This window comes from Stigmatopora nigra, chromosome 9 (genome assembly GCF_051989575.1).
Source record: "Stigmatopora nigra isolate UIUO_SnigA chromosome 9, RoL_Snig_1.1, whole genome shotgun sequence".
NCBI lineage: Eukaryota > Metazoa > Chordata > Actinopteri > Syngnathiformes > Syngnathidae > Stigmatopora > Stigmatopora nigra.
This window is the reverse complement of record NC_135516.1, coordinates 9,272,844-9,294,032: the sequence shown is the minus strand read 5'-3', so window position 1 is coordinate 9,294,032 and position 21,189 is coordinate 9,272,844. Positions and strand designations below refer to the sequence as shown.

The window sequence follows — 21,189 nt, the reverse complement described above, 5'->3', positions numbered from 1 at the left end:
GGTAGAATATAATTTGTATTCAACCTCTTATTTTTAACATACGTACAATGTTAAATAAGGTAATAAAAAAATACCACTCCACCTTCGCAAAGCGCAATCAACTTCCTTGTTTACTCCTTTACAAGCTTTGAATAAATTAACCTAAAATAACCATTGACGGTGACGCCTACTCCTGTAAGTGAATTTCTGTAATAACTCAAATCAATTCTTTATAATGATAACAGAAACTAGTGTTTATTTCATGTAGCCACCAGTGTGTGCCTTTTTTGCCTGTTCTTGCTTGTTCATCAAGGTATCAATGTCAAAGCTTGTCTGGCTGTGTTTATGCTCAGACATGCTATCTAATATTTGGCTTTATTTTCTATGCCAGCACTTTGGCTCAGGTTTGAGTAAGATTGAGGCATTAGTAACTGTATTTTGTGGACAAGATAAACAATAATGGGAAGCTGACAGAGCGTTTTTTTAAGTATAGCTTACATTTTCTAATGTTTGGAAAACTTGTCTGGAGTTGTATTTCTTCTCACTGTTGAAAGAATATATTTGAATTCCATCTTGAAGTTCTTGAACGTATTCTAGTAGCTGTTTGAACAGGAAAACAGGTCAATTTCACTTGTTGTTGACCTCAACTCCTGTTTATACAACTTTTTTTTCTCTCACATTGACCTTGTTAATACCAAACCTATTGTTGAAGCTGTGAAATTAATAACGTGCAAAATGGGCCACTCCTTACACAACGGCTAATTGCAAGTCTTTCATTTTTTTGGGATGTTTTCGAATGCTACTTTTTCTTGTGTTTGCAGATAGTCGGTAAACGAGCCATCCCTATACCCGCTCAACGCTAGACGAATGCCCCTAAGTGAGACAAGATAGTCTCACGAAAACTCACAAAGGTATAACGACACACATGCAGACAGTCCAGAATAAATCCAAAAAAGTACTGTGTTTGGTGGAGATCAGTACTTTGTGCAAACCAAACGCTCCCATTCCAGCTTTTGTGCACTGGTCCATAGTCATGTTGGAACAAGAAAAGGACATTCCCAAACTGTTTTTACTGTCCAAAATCACATTGTAAACTGGAGCATTCAGAGGTCGTTGAACTGGAACTCAATTTTGGGGAATAGCGTTCTCCCAAGTTTGTGGGAACGGTACGAGGATGGATGGCCATATCCTGTCCCAACGATTATGTAACAGTGCACAAAGCGTAGCCCATAACGACGCAGATGGGATAGTCTTTTATGTATGTACTTAATTGGACTCCCGAGTGCTGAGCAATAAAACACAAAATCATTGTGTGACCTCACATTTTTGGGAGAATTGAAGGAAAGCTGATCATGAGAAAGTTAGCAAGAACAAGGATTCTAATCAATTCTTCCAACTGCTATTTATTAGCTCGGTAGTCAGCACGCTCGACTGCCCTAATGATTGTGTTGGTTTGTATTCCATCGGAAATGATTAGATTTTTCTAAAAATATTTGCAGTCTACTAAATATCTTGTTAACATGCATATTTTACAACAATTTCTTAAATGTAATATTCTGGCTGACCGTATTTTCCCATAAATCTAACTTGTTATTTTCCCCTTTAATTTACAGAAAGATGTCCAAGCCATGTCATCATCTTCATTGGGTTTTTGTCGCTCACCCTCTCCCGCAAACAAAGCAAGGCCAGCCATCTCCCTGTTTGTCTCCAAGCCGCCAAGGTCAGTGCCAAGCACTTAGAAAACAACACAAGTGAAACATGTCTTTCCACGCTTATCGACAATTATTATTTCTCATGAGGGAAAAAAAACAAGGCCACTGTGTTGTCAGTCGTCTGTTTTTCTTTCGGGCATAAACTAGTATGTTTTCCTTCAAACGTCCTAAATTTCAAACAAAATAACTGACCAGATATTTTAGCAAGCTGTTCATCCATTGACCATAACAGAAAAAAGCAATTTGTAAAGTGCACGTATATGTTTTAGAGCAGCACCTAATTATACATATACTTCCATATGTATCTGAGAAGTCGCCCCAGTCAAACAATGCACAATGTAGAGCAAAAAATATATACATAAGTCGCATTTTTGGGGATTTGATCGGAAAACCAGAAAAAAACAAGTCAAAGTAACAATAACAAAATATGCATCTCTTAACATAACAGCTTTATTTTAACATAACCAAAGCAAAACACAAACTAATTAGAATAGGCTGTCAATTCTAAGAGAAAAAAAACATACGTCGCACTTGAGTAAGCCAAACTATTAAGAAAATATAACGCAGTCCAGAAAATACGAAGCCTGCGGCTCAAATATCGAAGAGCGTAGTTAAGAAATCATGTTTAAAAATGAATTGGAATGAGGCCCGCCCTCCATGCTTCTTGTTATTCTTTTTCTCGTGGCTCATGTTTTAGGAATAATAACAAATGTTATTTTCATTTGGACTTTTGTTTACTTGATAATTAATAATAATTTCATATTTCCAGTCGTTTTTTGTTCCCCCGGCCAGTAGACTGAAGGCAGAGGTTGTGTAGTATTTGATTTAGTGTTTCTCTTTGCTTGTTTGTGTTCGGGATAACTCTAGATTGAATGTAGGGATTATTATCAAACTTGCAGGATATGTTTGAAATATGAAATGGAAGTGGTGATTGCATTTGGGCTTTATAAGGTTAAAGGTCAGAGGTGAGAAAAGCCATTGATAACAGAATAGCCCATTTAACACAAATCTATGGGCTCAAAATGAAATGTGAGGACATTTTGGTGAGTGTAGGATTCTTTGAGTTTGGCTGCTTAGGCCAAACTGGTATTCTCTATCTGTGTGCTCCGTTAGGTTTCTCTCTTTTTCCCTGACATTGACTGCCTTAGACATCCTAATTTCACTAACTACCCCGGTGTTAATGAATATATTAATAATACATGATCCCAGACAGGAATTAGCGAGTCAGGTGTACCTTGAAAAGTGAGTAAAGGCAAACAAAGCCGACAATATTGAGTGGTTTACTTGCACTGACGCCATAATCCCAGCTATATTTGTCTCGTTGATAGAGCTGAGTAGAACTTGGCAGGCGATTTGAAATCTTTGTTTCTCCCATGCTGCCTCACAGGATGCGTAGCAGGACCGCCACGAAGCCTCCGGGGGACTAAAGAGGCGTCCAAAAAAAACTGGGCTATGACACGGGTCAGGTCGCTGTACTTTACATAAAAGAGGCCCAAAGGGCGCCATTAATACACTCAAATCGGGAGGTTACTATAGGACGTTGGCCGCCTTTTACTTATCTTGCCACATCTGCTGTCGCTTTCTCTTTCTCACATAGTTTTCAAATAATTCAAGCGAGTTGAGGCAAGTTTTGCAAATCAAGTTCAACGTGGGCCCTGAAGGGAGTTTTTTAGAAGGGGAAAAAAGTGGATTGCTGTAAATGTAAAACCTTATTTGGCATTTGGACTTGACTTAGATGTCTATCGTGGTTAAACAAGGGGTTCGTTTGTGCTGTTGGAACAGTAGGAAGGTTTTCTTAGTGTTGTCAAATGTTATATGTCCGATTGTTGAAACCAATGAAATAGTTCACATACCTGTCAACCTCGAACCATTTGTGATCTTACCAAATTTTGTTTTCGCCCTTACATATATGTATAAATACATGGAAAATCTTACCACTTTACTTTTTTGTAAAAAATCACGAACAACAAGTAGACAAGTAAACATAAACAAGGGAACAGGAAACGGAAATCACATGGTGAAAGTGTTACAAAACGAAATGTTTATCATGATCTTTTTTTTTTTAGCCAATCAGAGGCGCCGGTACATATATCACTTGGCAGACATGCGTTTCCGGGAAGAAACAATGGCGGATGGTGAAAAATGGCTAGAAAGTGCCTTAATTTATTTTTTTTTCTCAAAATCACCGTTTAGCGTACCATTTTCATGTGTACAGCGTACCAATATAAAAATGGGCTTTCAGTTGTACCAATTACGGCGAGAACGTACCAGTTGACAGGTATGAGTTCATCTGAAGAATTTTACATTGAAATTCAGTAGGATTTTTTTGTATAAGTAATAATAACAGTAAATTACAAGCCTTGATTTCACTTCACATTGCTAAAAAGGCCATTTCCAGGCTAAAAGCTATTCGAATTAGACGTCCATCACCGTCAACCGCACTGAAACGCCCTCATTCCCTCGAAGTCCGAAAGAATTTACACAAATTGCTTGCCAAAACCGTCTTTAAGTGCAGGAAAAGGCTCAAATTGCTGAGTTTTTCTGGAAATACATGAAAGGTGGCTGAAAAGCCTGCACGATCAAACGGCACTAGCGTGGGAGCCGGACTACCGCAATCGGGAAAAATAAGCAGCAAAAGGGAAAGAGTGCCGGATGGCGCGCCGCAAAAAGCCAAACAGGTCTGTTGATTGGCTTTTAAAAGCCAGCCAAAGGCGGGGGAGACTTGGCCGTGCGAAGGTCGTGAAAACAAAGCAGGGATTTATTTTTCACATTCTCCATCTCCCCTGCTTGGCCAACGTCTTTTCCGCCCACAATTCAAACGCCACGGCGTCACCGCACGACAACAGCAGGTGCGAACGCAGACGAGATATCAACAAATTTGACTGAACTCTGGCCCGCCATGCGCCGCCAGCTGCTCATTCGCGGTTAAGTGTGCAGGATATGTGTGATGGTAGTTAGTAAAAGGGAGGAATTGATATTGAAAAGAGCATTTCATGGAAATAGACGTACATTTAGGTCTTTATTCACATTTATTTTTATACTTATTGTTATAAAACGTGTTGATTTTTATTTCTTTGTTTGTTCATTTGATGACGAGTTCAAATATTTCCTTTTTTTTCTATCAATCAGGGCCACACAGCCTGGTTCGTTTCTAACCGGACTTTTTCAACCATTAACAAAGCACTTGTTACTTCCCGGATTGGCAAAGATTAACACGGATTAACAAGGTTAATAAATTAGTTAACTAAGCAGATGGTCAAGGTCACAGCTTTCATGCAAAGTGTCAAAAGAATGATAGACGTTAAGTGGATGTTTTATTTTACTTAATTCCGAGAATTTATTTTTAAAAAAATAAACAATTCTGTAATGGTTTAAAAATAATTATTACATGATAATGTTATCTTTTCAAAATTGTACCCTAACCTTTTTAGGTGAATACGTGCTACTTACAGTATAGGATGAAACATATCAAGTCATAATGTGATAACGAACCTTTATTTTCTGCCGTGATAAATTGCTAACATGTTTGTGTCATTAGCACCAATTTAATAGCGTTCCGAATGCTTGCTTGGAATTTTCCACAAGAGGTCAATTAGTCCATGGGAATCCTACGCGGAACCATCTGTGGGTGGAATGAGGGTGGGGATGTGGGGTGTACTTCTGGAACCACAAAAAGAGGCCTTTGCTAAACTTTGGGGAGAAAAAGTCGCCACCTTGGAGACATTTTGGTCAGAAAGACTTCCTTGGGCTATTTGTGCAAATCCCCTGACATTGTAGCTATGCTTTTTACGTAATTTGAAGCATGGGATCTGTCTTAGACCTTCGACAAATTCACGTTTTATATTTCACTCGGGGAATGGAATGGTCTTGAATAAATCTCGCAGGAAGTCTCATTTCCAAATGACCTTCTTTCTCACACTCGCAAGAGCTTTCTCCGCTTTATTGAGAATTAGCATAATTAGCTAAATTTTCCGTCTCTCATTCACTTTTCCGACTCTCATTGATACTCCTTGGCACTCCTTGATACTCCTTGATACTCCTTGATACTCCTTGATACTCCTTGATAGTCCTTGATACTCCTTGATACTCCTTGATACTCCTTGAAACTCCTTGAAACTCCTTGAAACTCCTTAAAACTCATTGAAACCAAACGAGGACAGCCTTTTTTTATAGACTGTATACAAATAAATATATTCATTAATGTGTACATGGTGTACTTTTCTGCATCCCACCAGCTTGGAGGCTCATTTGGCTCAGGAACTGGACAGAAACTGAAACTGAAATCGATTTCGGTATGGGACGGTGACCAAAAAAAATAAATGGGTTTCATGTTCATGCCACTACATGTCTATTATTATTGTGAGAGATGATTCGGTGCGTGTTTTAGTGCAAAGCATGAGAAAAAGAGGGGGAACTCTGTTTTTTTAGCACACATTAACCACTGGGGGGCAGTTTTGAGCTTGATTGGACTGTTGAGATGGGGAAACAGGTGGAAATGATCAAATGGGGAGATGTCAGCAACAAAGTGGATTTTTCTTCCCCTCTTAAATGTATGTACTCATTTATGATGAACTCATTTACTGCCATTGACGATGGTAGACGTCCACTCCAAGGCTTCCGTTCAATACAGTTATTTAACACTTTAAAGCCCAAACCACTTAATAATTGACTAGATTTTTAAACTCTGAGCCTTTAATAATTCCTCGAACAAAAAGACTACAACAATTTAAATGTAATTTCTGAGAAATGTGTATCAAATATGACACATTTGGCCATGTAGGGGTAATTATATTTTGTGTGTGTATTTTTATACTTCCAATGATTTTATTTGAGATTTCCACTTGTATTTTCTTCATTTTCCAGACTCAACAATCGCATTAGGAAAATCAGCCATTTACAGATACCTATTTTACTTTTATTTTCTTTTAATTAACATTTTGAATCCTTTCTAATTTTACAGAGTAACAAAAGTGATCCAAATTGATGGAGAAGAGATCCAGGAACGCCATTGCTGGGGATTTTCTGCACTTCATATTCTGGCTTCACCACTTGGAACGTTGAGGTAAGACACCCCCATTATTTTTTTATACATTTATTACACTCATTATCATCCCTCACTAATGAATAATTAATTGGTTAGAACGAGTAAATCCAGAGTCCCGGGCCCGTAATTTAGCTCAAGGTCCCATTCAGGCTTTTGTAGTTGCTGCTATAATATTTCATATCAATGTAACGCCTTAAAGTATACAATAGTACGTTGGCCATTTATCCATCTATGATTCAGAGAGCAAAAATTGTCCAACTTTTGTTCTCTCCATCTCCTGCTCCATGACTCAGAAATGGACTTGTAAGGGAACTACAGATGTTCCCGGCTCGGAATGTGGGTAAAAGGTCAGCATGCCGGTTGGGATGGGAGCGGCCATTTTGGGAAATTGAATCAGCAGATGTGCTCAAGTGTCGATCTGTCACTGATTAGGGAAAAAGGCGCAGCTGGACAAAACTATTTTCGGGCCCGTTCTGATCTCGTTTATTCCGTCGTGCAGAATTTAATAACCCATTTTTTGGATGGATTATTTACTACAATGTTGCTAATTAAACCAGAATGGCACGATTCATATACCAATAGCATTTATTTCATAGGCTAACATGAAAAAACGTTAGGATGTTTTGCTCAGTAGAAAAAAAAATAAGGATGCTTGCTTGGCTTAAAAAGAATATACGGTTCAATAAAATCTGTAAAATAGAGTAGGCGAAAAATGAAATATTGCTATGGATTAGGGGAAAGTATGTCTGGCACTTTTACTGGCAGTTGTGTTCAATGCTGTTATTGCTAATATTAGGTCTTGGTCTTTCATGTAGCCCTCCCTCACCAAATGGCTTGGACGCCAATTGCCGTGAACACCCGGTGACGAATTCAAGTCCAATTTCTCAAATATTCTCATCATCCGCTATCATTTCCCGTAGACGCTACGGCCAAAGGGTTATTTTATGCCAGGAACTGGGAAATTTTGGTAAATCCAGATGGAAAAAGCATGTTGGCTTTTGCCGTGGCTAAAGGGAGAGAGAGAGTACAAACCATGTTTGTTACATTCCAGACGCAAAAGCGAGGGCTGCGCTAATTCCTCTGCCGCAACCGAATTTGGCCCCAGGCCCGCCGGCAGTCAGCGGTTACCTTTCACCTACTTAGTCTGCGTCGGCTGTGGACAGGAGAGGGTTAAGGCCGCTCTGTTCTGGCTTTGTCTTGTAAGCGCCGTGTTACGTACAGCTCCCAGCAGAGGTTGTAAAAAAAAAAAGGGAAGAAAAAAAAAACAGCTTGTAGCTTGTGATGTGGCCCTTTTTTTGTGCTGTGAACTTTCCCCTAATTCTCACACTGGTTCAGCCTCCCGTGATCTGGATATGTTCTTTAACGCCATCCTTGATAGAAAATTTAATGTCATTTTCTGGTTGATCAGAAGATGAAAAGACAAAGAGGTTTTTAAGTCCTTTATAAGTTGAGCAAGGCATTGGCATTTTTAAGTGCAGTAGAGTCCCAAAACTTTTGGAAATGGTGTTGGTGGTAATAGGCAAAGTGGAGTTGTTTTGAAAATTAACTTTTTTTGTCATTGGCTGCAGAATAACTATGTCTTATTGGCGCTTAAAACACTGAAAGCAAGGAAATAGATTAACAATCTTCAATATTTGTCATAAATTAACCTGTCAGACCTCTTTGAGAATAGGTTGCTATGTTATGATGATCATTCCTATTAGCGTGTCTATGAAGTTTTGCATTTTATCTTAGCATTAGGCTAGCAGACTTTTTGTAGGACAAAAACTCTTTGCGCTCAAGACCACACAATCCGAGATCTTAACGCTTTATTGCACAAATTATATCATTTTTTAACTCATGGTTTGCCATTAATAGCACTAGACGTCCAATCCATTTTGACTGGACTGTATTTCAATAATATGAAACTACATTAATATCCACCTTTTTAATCATCATGATTTCCTAATTTTTTAAAAATCCTTAATGTTTACAAATATATTTATGATATGAGCTATTGCTCATATTTACTAAGCTTCTTTACAGGGTGGTTAATATTCAATTTATTTGTGCTATAGTAAAATGCCTTAGAATAATTTAACATTGAGGTTTTTTATTTAACTAAAAACTCCATTGACACCTGTTGTTTGACACATTTGCATTTTAGCATTGGAAAAAAACCTTCAGTTGTCATATCTCCACGGGGAAGGAATATCCCGTAAAGTTTCCATGTAGTACATGAAACGTACATGTTGTGTCCAAAGCAAAGCGCACGTTTTGTTCTATCACCATCCTTTTGTGTCTCCCCCATGAATAGTTAACAGAGAGGCGGAGGAGGGAATGAAATCCGAGCGAGGAAGCCACAGCGCTCCCCTCCTTCTCCGGGGGGCGGGCCAATGGCCAGCCACCGGCGCCCCCGGAGGTATATAACAGTCCAGCTCGGAGACTCTACAGCTCGTTCATTCAAAGCCCAGAGAGAATAGCAACAGGAGAAGAAGAAGAGACACCTGAGGACAATGAAGACCATCCTAGCCACTTTGAGTCTTTGCCTGGCGTTGGCTTTGGCCACGGGCTTCCCTTCGGAGAAGGAAAAGCGGGTGCAGTTTGCAGCCTGGGACGACGTCAACGTCATCGCCCACGGCCTCCTGCAGCTGGGCCAGGGGCTGAAAGAGCACGTGGACAAGACCAAAGTCCAGATGAGGGACATCTTCGCCAAGATCAAGGTCTACAACCGCACCCTGAGCGAGCTGGGAAAGGAGAGTCACAGACTGAGGGCCGACGGCGAGGTCCTCAAGGCCAGGGCCAGGGGACTGGAGGACCGTGAGGGACAGCTGCTCAACGTCACCGCCGAGCTCAGGGAGAAGACGGACGAGATGCGCCAGGAAGGGACTTCGGTCCGGGACCGACTCAGGCGGTTGGAGGAGAGGCTGGACCATGCGCCGCCGCCTCCAGCCCGCGTCAACAACTCCACGGAAGCCCACGCCGTCCAGGTAAGAGGACTTGAGATTCTTTTGATGCTTTTTTAGCAGAAACTGTCGTGGGGAGTCCATTTTGGCAGACAACACCACTCGAATATGTCATCCATAAATGTGAATCCCGATCAACAAATGTTCATATTTTTCCAAGGGAAACTAATGCAAGTTCACAATAATGTTTCTCATAGTTGTTGTTTTTAAATCATTTCTTATAACGGCCATTGAATTCTAATCAAATTACGTTTAATGTGGTAAGAGAACATGGCACTGAGTACGTGATGTAAGTGCGTGCTGGACACACGCGTGAAGACAAATGTGCATGCCGCACAATCTTTCACTTTACAAGTCACGCACACACACACTGATTAGTGCAACTTTATAGAGCAGCACTTATGTGTAAGAGATTTTTTAGTGCTGAGGTGGAAACATTGGTGTTACATAAGCACCAATTGTGGTGAGGGAGAATTGCTGCTGTTTTTCTTTGATGAAATTTCTGCATTCATCTGGATTTTAATGGTTTGGTTTTTTCTTTTAGATGATGCTGGAGGCTCAAAACAGACGCATCGACGATCTGATGGCGAGGATGAGACTCCAGCAGGAGAAACTGGACAAGCAGAATGTGCGCATTAGAACGCTGCAAAGTCAGGTGTGCAGATTTCACTTTTCTTTTTGTTCTCTCACATATAGAAAGTCAGAGTTTTTTGATATTTTTTCACTTAGTTTTTCATCATTTTGCTTCATTACTGTCACTTGACAAGTTAGCATCAACTCTAGTGTTTCTACTTGAAAAAAAGCTTTTTAGTGATGTTGTCTTTTCTGGATTTGTTTAGATTCAACAGTCGAAACAGCGACCGTTGGGGAACGGCGACGGCGGCGACGGCTTCCTCGCCAACGGCGCCACCGAGCAACGCGACTCTCCAGTCGGTAAGTAAAAGGCAAAAAAAAAAGCATCCTCTTAAATCCGCTCTGACACTCCGCCTTAAGTGAATTGCACCCAATCCGACGCCAAACGCGGCCGGCCATCTGTCGGTAGGGAAGCTTTACATCGCTGGCAATTAGGATCAAGTGCCGTCGTTCCGTTAAAAAAAAAAAAAAAAAAGAAGCAGGCTTTTTGGCTCAGCTTGACGCCGGCACGCAGCAGATGTAATTTGAGCGTCTTCATTAGGATGAAACAATGGGGTGTTGACCAAGGCCACTTTACTTGTAAAGCTCCAATTAAAGGCTATTGTAGTCGTGCTCGGATTTGGGAAAAAAAACATCCCCAGAACCCTAAAAATCGAGATCTGTGCCCAACCCTCACAAAAAGTTTGAGTCTATCTTTTCCGTTTCTTTTGTAATAATAATAATTATAATATAATTATTGTCAATAGGGCAATTTTAACTTAAATATGTATATTCTCCAATTTAGGTCTCTGTAAATGAAAGTATTATTTCATTGTTATTTTAAAGAAGACCAAAATGATGATTTTTGATTGAGTTGAATGCATGCCATCCCTCCCTGTCCAATTGGCATGGACTTCTATAGCCTTGAATGGCGGCCAAAGCCGATCCCACGGGTTAAAGTTCTCCCTTTTTTATTCGTCTCTTACATCAGAACAAATAAGAAGGCAGCTTGTTTGACAAAATGCCAAGTGGGCTAAAGTTGGTGGCTGCTCTGGGGAGCGTTCATTCGGGGTCACCGGCGGAAAGCGCCTTTCTTCAGCCCACCACCATTTGCCTTTTTCCTGGAATACAATTTGTTCCCCCGCAAACTTTGAAAACTATTTTAAGAGACATCCCACTTTGTCGCACGCGTATCCATCCAGAAGGAGTAACCTTTCCCCTACTTCTGTCAGGGAATCAGACAATCCCCCCCCCCCCCCCCACACCTCTCGTTCGTACCTCCTCCTCCTCCTCTTCGTCCTCCTCCTCCTCTTCTTCGTCACGCTCTTATTTGAATGAGTAAGAAGTATGCTAAAGTTCAGGAGAACCCCCTGCCCCGAAGCGGCACGCGGCCGTCCCCGGCCAAGGGTTCAAACTCGCGGGTCAGAGGTCGAGGCAAGCGTCTACTTGAACAATAAACAACAGGACTATTCAGATATATTTTTAGCTATGGATTATCTTCCAATATATTTACTTATGTCATCGACAAAACAGTCCCAATCATCGTAGGCTTAAAAAACGGTGTTATTATTGAATTGACTTTGAATAACATTTTTGGGAATCGTACCATTTCAACATATTATTATTGAATTGACTTTAAATGATAACATTTTTGGAAATTGTACCATTTCAACATATCTGTTGGTTATGATGTAAATATATATACATTTATATCTAAATATAACTGATAAACAAATAACTTTTGACACATTAATGCATTATTTTTATAAATTCTTGTTAACAACAGTATTTCAATATACTTATACTTATTTATTTTATACTTGTATACTTATAATAGTTATTTTTTAGATCTTATACATTATTTATTGTGTTTTTGGCGTAGGATTTCACCCGATAAAACTACTATGTAATGAAATTATGTACTTAAAACTCTTTTCTCAGCCTCTTTGGCGCCTTCCATATCCTCGTTTGACCCCTACGTTATAAACCCAACTGAAAATAGAACAACAGACCCCCCCCCCATACACACACACAATACCCCCCCCCCCCCCCCCCCCCCCATCCATCCGTCCGTCACTCGGCACCCATGCACGGAACACGCAGCAGCCACGCACACCGACGGGCCGCCACGCACGTGAGGAAAGCATGCCCGAGGAAGTTGCTGGGGGGGGGGGGGGGGGTGTCGGAATTCTCGGGTGGGGGTTGAGGTATGCAAAGGAGGGGAGCAGTTGATTTAAGGGAAGCGTGCTCCGGGAACTGGGAGAAAGGTCGTATTTATTGCCACGGGAGAAATTCTCACGCCAGGTTTGCTTGCTTGCTGAGTCTAGCAGACAAGATAACAACGATAGCTTTATTTGCAAACATTACCACGAGGGCCCTACTTCTCAAATACGCTATTTGGAAAGGGGGAGATATTAAAAGAGTGCTTCAAGAACATAATAGTCCGTTTAAAAGCCTAATCTATTCACCTATGATTCCAATTCGATTGAAATTCAAACTCCACAATTTTAAGTAAAACCGATGTTTTGAAAATTCATTCTTTTCATTGAACTTTTGCCATGTAGTACAAGTGTATACGAGTTTGTATTTTTGTGAAAATGTGAGCATTTTTCTTTCCCAATGTATTCATTTTCTTCTTCTGTCAATCTTTCCAGAAATGGCATCCGACTGCCACGAGCTATTCTTGCGAGGCGAGACCACCAGCGGGGTCTACACCATCCAGCCGGGGAACGTTGAACCATTCCAAGTCCTCTGCCATATGACAGCCGGTAAGCGAATCTTAAAACTTTGACTTGGAATTTTTTTCCCCCATTTGAGTTTCCCAAATAACACAATTGCGTCTTTTCAGATGGCGGTTGGACGGTGGTCCAAAAGCGGCAAGACGGTTCGGTGGATTTTGACCAACAGTGGGCTGCCTACGAGAAAGGCTTCGGCAACCTTAACGGTACGTTTACACACATCGCGTAACCATACATTTTTGTCTATATAAGCCATATTCCAGCTTTTTTTTTTTTTAAACTGTATTAATGCAACAGGCTAACATCGTATTCAATTGTCATATCGATAAAAATATATCATGGCATGACAGGTGTAAATTGTCACATTATATTTATTTATAACATTTTAAATAGTTCATAGTCCGCAAATTGTCGCCGTGTAGTGGTCGCTTTTGGTATTACAAGTACAACTTTTTTTTTTTTTAAAGATGGGTAAGGTGAGGAGAATTCTGCAGCAAGTCACTGACTGACTGACGTATCATTTGTGCTTGTTTTCTTTAGGAGAATTCTGGTTGGGACTGGAAAAGATTCACGCCATGGCCAAAAATGGCGGCTACGTCCTCAAAACGGAGCTGTCCGACTGGGGCAACGACGTGGCGTCCATCAGCCTCCCGTTTAAATTGGGCGGAGCAGAGAGCAAGTACTTGCTTCAGATCCTGGACGGAGGTGCCGCCGCATTCAGTCCTCTGGAGAGCGCGCTGGCATCCGACGCCGCTGCCGGGCTTCCGTTTTCCACCCGCGATCAGGACAACGACCTCAAAAAGGACACCAACTGTGCCAAACATCTTTCTGGTGAGCATTGACAACAAAGACTTTTGTTGTGTTTCTAACATTCACTACGCCATTAAATTGCTGGAAACTAAACATAAAAAAATACACATGTTTCATTTTAGAATGGATTTTAATGCCTCTGTAAGATTTGGTCTTGAACAGAATTTATTAGAACAAGTAAGTTTTTAAGTAGCAATCATTGTCAAGTAATGTACCATGTACGTATTAAAAATTAAAATGACCTTAACACCACTTATCCTAGAAAAGCCTTAGCAGGAAAAAGAAGTACTTATTTCCGCATGTTTTCACATTTCCATGTATGTACTTGATACACATTTTGAGACGATTGCTATTCTTTCTTTTTCCAGGTGGCTGGTGGTTCAGTAACTGCGGCCAGTCCAACCTGAACGGGAGATTCTTCCAAAGCCCGCCACCCAAACAACGGCACCAGAGGAAGCAGTGCATCTTCTGGAAGACATGGAGGGGGCGATACTATCCCCTCAAGTCCAGCATCATCATGATTGCCCCCGCCGTGTCCGTGCTTGAAGACAAGTCGTAAATGCTGACAAGTCAGGGTGAGAAAAACCAAGACATAAGTTGAGGAGAAAGATGGACATTCTGGACTATTCTATTCTTTCTTTTTTGGTAGAACTCTCTTAAAGCGCTTGCATGTTTGAAGCCAAGCGCAAGTCGCAATCGTGACGAAAATTTTAGCTGATTGATACGCAGCACCAGAAAGGGGGATAGATGTCCAATCCTTTTTAAACTGGGAGGGTCGGCCACGACAATGGCAGCCAATCAGGTAGTATGAAAATTTCAACTATTTAATTCAGAGAAACAACAAACCAAGTGAGTAAATGACAACAAATTTCCCATTTTGCGCAGGGTGTTTTTATGTGGACCAAAAATGTGATTTTTTTTGCTTAGTAAAGATTTAGAGTGATGCGGTTCAAGTTGGGGGGGAGGGCTTAGTGGACAAAGTTGAAATCACTGTATACTGACGAGGCTTCAAAAGTTGTTTGAGACGAATGTCAGCGCCGTTCTGGTGAAAAGCATTCTGAGTTGATGTAGTTATATATTCTTCACTGTTTTTAGGGGGGGAGATTTGCACATTTTGAGTCATATTGACTTCTTTAAGCAAGTCGTAGTAGAGCGTAACAATGAATACTATTGTTACTGTTACTTTTATGTTGTGGTCTTATTGTCATGTTGTTCTCCTTTCTTATTTAAATGCTGTCAAAAGAAGTATATATTTGTAATTTATATTTTCTTGTGTGATTTTTGTATGACTTTTTGGCCTGCAGATGCCGATAAAATGCTTTCAAACCCATTAGTATACGAGGATGTTACATTGATTGACAGGAAGCCATGCTAAGATATGCTAAGCTATGCTAAGCCAATTCCCTCGGCCGATCAGATCGCCCGATTCCCTCGGCCGATCAGATTGCCCGATTCCCTCTTATGCCAACTTATGCTAATGTATGCTAAAGTAACTTATGCTAACTTATCCTAAGCTAACTTATGCTAACTTATGCTTTGCTAACTTATGCTTTGCTAACTTATACTAAGCTAACTTATGCTAAGTTAACTTATGCTAACTTATGCTAAGCTAACGTATGCTATGCTAACTTATGCTAAGCTAATTTCTGCTAACTTATGATAAGCTAACTTATGCTAATTTATGCTAAGCTAACTTATGCTAAAACAACTTCTGCTAACTTATGCTAAGCTAACTTATGCTAAGCTAACTTATGCTAAGATAACTTATGCTAAGATAACTTTTGCTAAACTAACTTATGCTAAGTTATGCTAAGCTAACTTATGCTAACTTATGCTAAGTTATGCTAAGTTAACTTATGCTAAGCTAACTTATAGTAACTTATGCTAAGCTAACCTATGCGAACTTGTGCTAAGCTAACTTATGCTAAGCTAACTTATGCTACATTACGCTAAGCTAACTTATGCTAACTTATGCTAACTTATGCTAAGTTAACTTATGCTAACTTATGCTAACTTATGCTAAGTTAACTTATGCTTAGTTAACTTATGCTAACTTATGCCAAGTTAACTTATGCTGAGCTAACTTATGCTAAGCTAGCCTATGCGAACTTGTGCTAAGCTAACTTATGCTATGATAACTTATGCTAAGCTAACTTATGCTAACTTATGCTAAGTTAACTTATGCTTAGTTAACTTATGCTAACTTATGCCAAGTTAACTTATGCTGAGCTAACTTATGCTAAGCTAGCCTATGCGAACTTGTGCTAAGCTAACTTATGCTATGATAACTTATGCTAAGCTAACTTATGCTACGTTATGCTAACGTATGCTACCTTATGCTAACTTATGCTAACTTATGCTAAGTTAACTTATGATAACTTATGCTAACTTATGCCAAGTTAACTTATGCTAAGCTAATTTATGCTAACTTATGCTAAGCTAATTCATGATAACTTATGCTAGGCTAACTTTTGCTAAGATAACTTATGCTAAGCTAACTTTTGCTAAGCTAACTTATGCTAAGCTAACTTATGCTAAGCTAATTTATGCTAACTTATGCTAGGCTAACTTATTCTAACTTATGCTAAGCTAACTTATGCTAAACTAACTTATGCTAAGCTAACTTATGCTAAGCTAACTTATGCTAAGCTAACTTATGCTAAGCTAACTTATGCTAACTTATGCCAAGCTAACTTATGCTAACTTATGCTAAGCTAACTTATGCTAACTAATGCTAAGCTAACTTATGCTAACCTATAATAAGCCAACTTATGCTAAGCTAACTTATGCTAAGCTAACTTATGCTAAGCTAACTTATGTGAAGCTAATTTATAATAACTTATGCTAAGCTAACTTATGCTAACTCATGCTAAGCTAACTTATGCTAACTTATGCTAAGCTAACTTATGCTAACTTATGCTAGGCTCATTTATGCTAACTTATGCTAAGCTAACTTATCCTAACTTATGCTAAGGTTACTTATGCTAAGCTAACTTGTGCTAACTTATGCTAAGCTAATTTATGCTAAGCTAATTTATGCTAAGCTAATTTATGGTAAGCTAATTTATGCTAAGATAACTTATGCTAAGCTAACTTATGCTAAGCTAACTCTAACTTATGCTAAGCTAACTTATGCTAAGCTAACTCTAACTTATGCTAAGCTAACTTATGCAAAGCTAACTCATGCTAAGCTAACTCATGCTAAGCTAACTTATGCTAAGCTAACTTATGCTAAGCTAACTTATGCTAAGCTAACTTATGCTAAGCTAACTTATGCTAAGCTAACTTATGCTAAGCTAACTTATGCTAAGCTAACTTATGCTAAGCTAACTTATGCTAAGCTAACTTATGCTAAGCTAACTTATGCTAAGCTAACTTATGCTAAGCTAACTTATGCTAAGCTAACTTATGCTAAGCTAACTTATGCTAAGCTAACTTATGCTAAGCTAACTCTTACTTAGCTAACTCTTACTTATGCTAAGCTAACTTATGCTAAGCTAACTTATGCTAAGCTAACTCATGCTAAGCTAACTCATGCTAAGCTAACTTAACTTAGTTAGCTTAGCATAAGTTAGCTTAGCATAAGTTAGCTTAGCATAAGTTAGCTTAGCATAAGTTAGCTTAGCATAAGTTAGCTTAGCATAAGTTAGCTTAGCATAAGTTAGCTTAGCATAAGTTAGCTTAGCATAAGTTAGCTTAGCATAAGTTAGCTTAGCATAAATTAGCTTAGCATAAGTTAGCTTAGCATAAGTTAGCTTAGCATGAGTTAGCATAAGTTAGCTTAGCATAGGTTAGCTTAGCATGAGTTAGCATAAGTTAGCTTAGCATAAGTTAGCTTAGCATAAGTTAGCTTAGCATAAGTTAGCTTAGTATAAGTTAGCTTAGCATGAGTTAGCTTAGCATAAGTTAGCTTAGCATAAGTTAGCTTAGTATAAGTTAGCTTAGCATGAGTTAGCTTAGCATGAGTTAGCTTAGCATGAGTTAGCATAAATTAGTTTAGCATAAGTTAGCTTAGCATAAGTTAGCTTAGCATAAGTTAGCTTAGCATAAGTTAGCTTAGCATAAGTTAGCTTAGCATAAGTTAGCTTGGCATAAGTTAGCTTAGCATTAGTTAGCTTAGCATAAGTTAGCTTAGCATAAGTTAGCTTAGCATAAGTTAGCTTAGCATAAGTTAGCTTAGCATAAGTTAGCTTAGCATAAGTTAGCTTAGCATAAATTAGCTTAGCATAAATTAGCTTAGCATAAATTAGCTTAGCATAAATTAGCTTAGCATAAGTTAGTTTAGCATAAGTAAGCTTAGCATAACTTATGCTCAGCTAACTTATGCTAAGCTAACTTATGCTAAGCTAATTTATGCTAAGCTAATTTATGCTAAGGGAATTTATGCTAAGCTAACTTATGCTAAGCTAACTTATGCTAAGCTAACTTATGCTAAGCTAATTTATGCTAAGATAATTTATGCTAAGCTGCTTTATGCTAAACTAACCTGTGCTAAGCTAACTTATGCTAAGCTAACTCACCATAGGTTAGCTTAGCATGAGTTAGCATAAGTTAGCTTAGCATAAGTTAGCTTAGCATAAGTTAGCTTAGCATAAGTTAGCTTAGCATGAGTTAGCATACGTTAGCTTAGCATAAGTTAGCTTAGCATAAGTTAGCTTAGCATGAGTTAGCATAAGTTATCTTAGCATAGGTTATCTTAGCATGAGTTAGCATAAGTTAGCTTAGCATAAGTTAGCATAAATTAGCTTAGCATAAGTTAGCTTAGCAAAAGTTAGCTTAGCATTAGTTAGCTTAGCAAAAGTTAGCCTAGCATAAGTTAGCATGAATTAGCTTAGCATAAGTTAGCATAAATTAGCTTAGCACAACTTAGCTAAGCATAAGTTAGCTTAGCATAAGTTAGCATAAGTTAACTTAGCATAAGTTAGCTTAGCATAAGTTAGCTTAGCATAGGTTAGCTTAGCATGAGTTAGCATAAGTTAGCTTAGCATAAGTTAGCATAAGCTATCTTAGCATAAGTTAGCTTAGCATCAGTTAGCTTAGCATAAGTTAGCTTAGCATAAGTTAGCTTAGCATAAGTTAGCTCAGCATGAGTTAGCATAAGTTATCTTAGCATAGGTTAGCTTGGCATGAGTTAGCATAAGTTAGCTTATCATAAGTTAGCATAAATTAGCTTAGCATAAGTTATCTTAGCATAAATTATCTTAGCATAAGTTAGCTTAGCATAAGTTAGCTTAGCATAAGTTAGCTTAGCATGAGTTAGCTTAGCATGAGTTAGCATAAATTAGCTTAGCATTAGTTGGCATAAGTTGGGTTAGCATAAATTAGCTTAGCATAAGTTAGCTTAGCATAGGTTAGCATAAGTTATCTTAGCATTAGTTAGCATAAGTTATCTTAGCATAAGTTAGCTTAGCATAAGTTAGCTTAGCATAAGTTAGCTAAGCATAAGTTATCTTAGCATAAGTAAGCATTAGTTAGCTTAGCATAAGTAAGCTTAGCATAAGTTAGCATACGTTAGTTTAGCATAAGTTAGATTAGCATAAGTTAGCATAGGTTAGCTTAGCATAAGTTAGTATAAGTTAGCTTAGCATAAGTTAGCATGAGATAGCATAAGTTAGCATAAATTAGCTTAGCATAAGTTAGCTTGGCATAAGTTAGTATAAATTAGCTTAGCATAAGTTAGTATAAATTAGCTTAGCATGAGTTAGCTTAGCAAACTTAGCATAATTTATCTTCGCAAAAGTTAGCTTAGCATAAGTTAGCATAAGTTATCTTAGCAAAAGTTAGCATAAATTATCTTAGCATAATTAGCATAAGTTAGCTTAGCATAAGTTAGCTCAGCATAAGTTAGCTTAGCATAAGTTAGCATAAGTTAGCTTAGCATAAGTGAGCATAAGTTAACTTAGCATAAGTTACCATAAGTTAGCTTAGCATAAGTTAACTTAGCATAAGTTACCATAAGTTAGCTTAGCATAAGTTAACATAAGTTAGCTTAGCATAAGTTAGCATAATTTAGCTTTGCACAACTTAGCTAAGCATAAGTTAGCTTAGCATAAGTTAGCATAAGTTAACTTAGCATAAGTTAGCATAAATTATCTTCGCATAAGTTAGCATAAGATAGCTTAGCATAAATTAGCATAAGTTAGCTTAGCATAACTTAGCATAGGTTATCTTAGCATAAGTTAGCTTAGCAAAAGTTAGCTTAGCATAAGTTAGCTTAGCAAAAGTTAGCTTAGCATAAGTTAGCATAAGTTAGCTTAGCATACGTTAGCATAAATTAGCTTAGCATAAGTTAGCATTAGTTAGCTTAGCATAAGTTTGCTCAGCATAAGTTATCTTAGCCAAGTTGTGCTAAGCTAAATTATGCTAACTTATGCTAAGCTAACTTATGTTAACTTATGCTAAGTTAGCTTAGCATAAGTTAGCATAAGTTAGCTTAGCATAAGTTAGCATAAGTTAGCTTAGCATAAGTTAACTTAGCATAAGTTAGCTTAGCATAAGTTATCTTAGCATAAGTTAGCTTAGCATGAGGGGTCAGGAGAGTCACCGTGGCCGTCGAAGGGGTTGACGTGGGTGTTACCTGAGCAAAGCGGTGGAGTTCCTCCCGGTGGCCACGGCCCACTTCCAGCGTGCACTGGAGTCGCCCCATGAACGAGGCCTGTGGCGGGCGTCGGGTGCACAAGTCGCTTTGAGACACGCCTGGAGAAGGGAGCCGCTGCGGATTTCGGCGGAAGCCTCGGAGTTTTGGGAGCCCCTAAAGAAACAAATAGCATCACTATCATGACATCATGGGCTTTAGGCTTTAGGGGCAGGCACCTTGGGGCTTTTGCCAGATCCGCCATCAGCGCCAGCATTTTTTTGAAACATGAGCCAAGACATCCGAGGTAAAGGCAAAGATCCCCGCCGTGTCAACAAGTTCTGGAAGAAACAGAACAGGGTTAAAGGTCACTTGCCACCCCCCACACCCCCCCACCCCCTCAGAAGAAAATAAATTTTGCAAAAAGAATGTCAATCATTTGTGATCTCTGTCTTGTTGAGAAAAGGTCTTATAAAAGGTGTATAAAATAGATATGGGTTCATATGTAAGTACATACAAAAAAATATTACATTACTAACAAACCCTAATCCTAAAAAGGGTGCTGGAGCCTATTGCACAAACATTCTGCTATTCTGAATTGAAATGAATTAAAAACCTAACATTTAAAAAGAGAGAATATTGAATTCCTATTCATAAACTGAAAATAAATGAGCCCCTCCTCCCTGTAATCGCTTTTAGCATTAATGATGGCGCCATAGATCCAAATGGATTGGACGAGGTAAATGTTTTGAAAGGGGCCCTACCTGGTCGGCGT

General features: G+C 38.9%; 1 protein-coding gene across 1 annotated transcript; it reads left to right on the top strand.

The window, feature by feature from the left end:
• Positions 1-6,674: 6,674 nt before the first annotated feature.
• angptl4 (angiopoietin-like 4) lies at positions 6,675-15,170 on the top strand. The gene is made up of 9 exons (XM_077724761.1): positions 6,675-6,753; positions 9,032-9,704; positions 10,225-10,335; positions 10,520-10,613; positions 12,947-13,060; positions 13,141-13,236; positions 13,571-13,861; positions 14,209-14,415; positions 14,490-15,170. The coding sequence occupies exons 2-8, from the start codon at positions 9,231-9,233 to the stop codon at positions 14,397-14,399; spliced, it is 1,371 nt and encodes a 456-aa protein (XP_077580887.1). The 5' UTR covers positions 6,675-6,753; positions 9,032-9,230; the 3' UTR covers positions 14,400-14,415; positions 14,490-15,170.
• The last annotated feature ends 6,019 nt before the right edge of the window (positions 15,171-21,189 follow it).

Excerpts from the sequence above, each read along its gene's own strand:
- angptl4 (XM_077724761.1), top strand. The coding sequence starts at position 9,231 with ATGAAGACCATCCTAGCCACTTTGAGTCTTTGCCTGGCGTTGGCTTTG. Across the intron at positions 10,336-10,519 it reads TTAGAACGCTGCAAAGTCAG|ATTCAACAGTCGAAACAGCG; the intron begins GTGTGCAGATTT and ends GGATTTGTTTAG. Across the intron at positions 13,862-14,208 it reads CTGTGCCAAACATCTTTCTG|GTGGCTGGTGGTTCAGTAAC; the intron begins GTGAGCATTGAC and ends TTCTTTTTCCAG.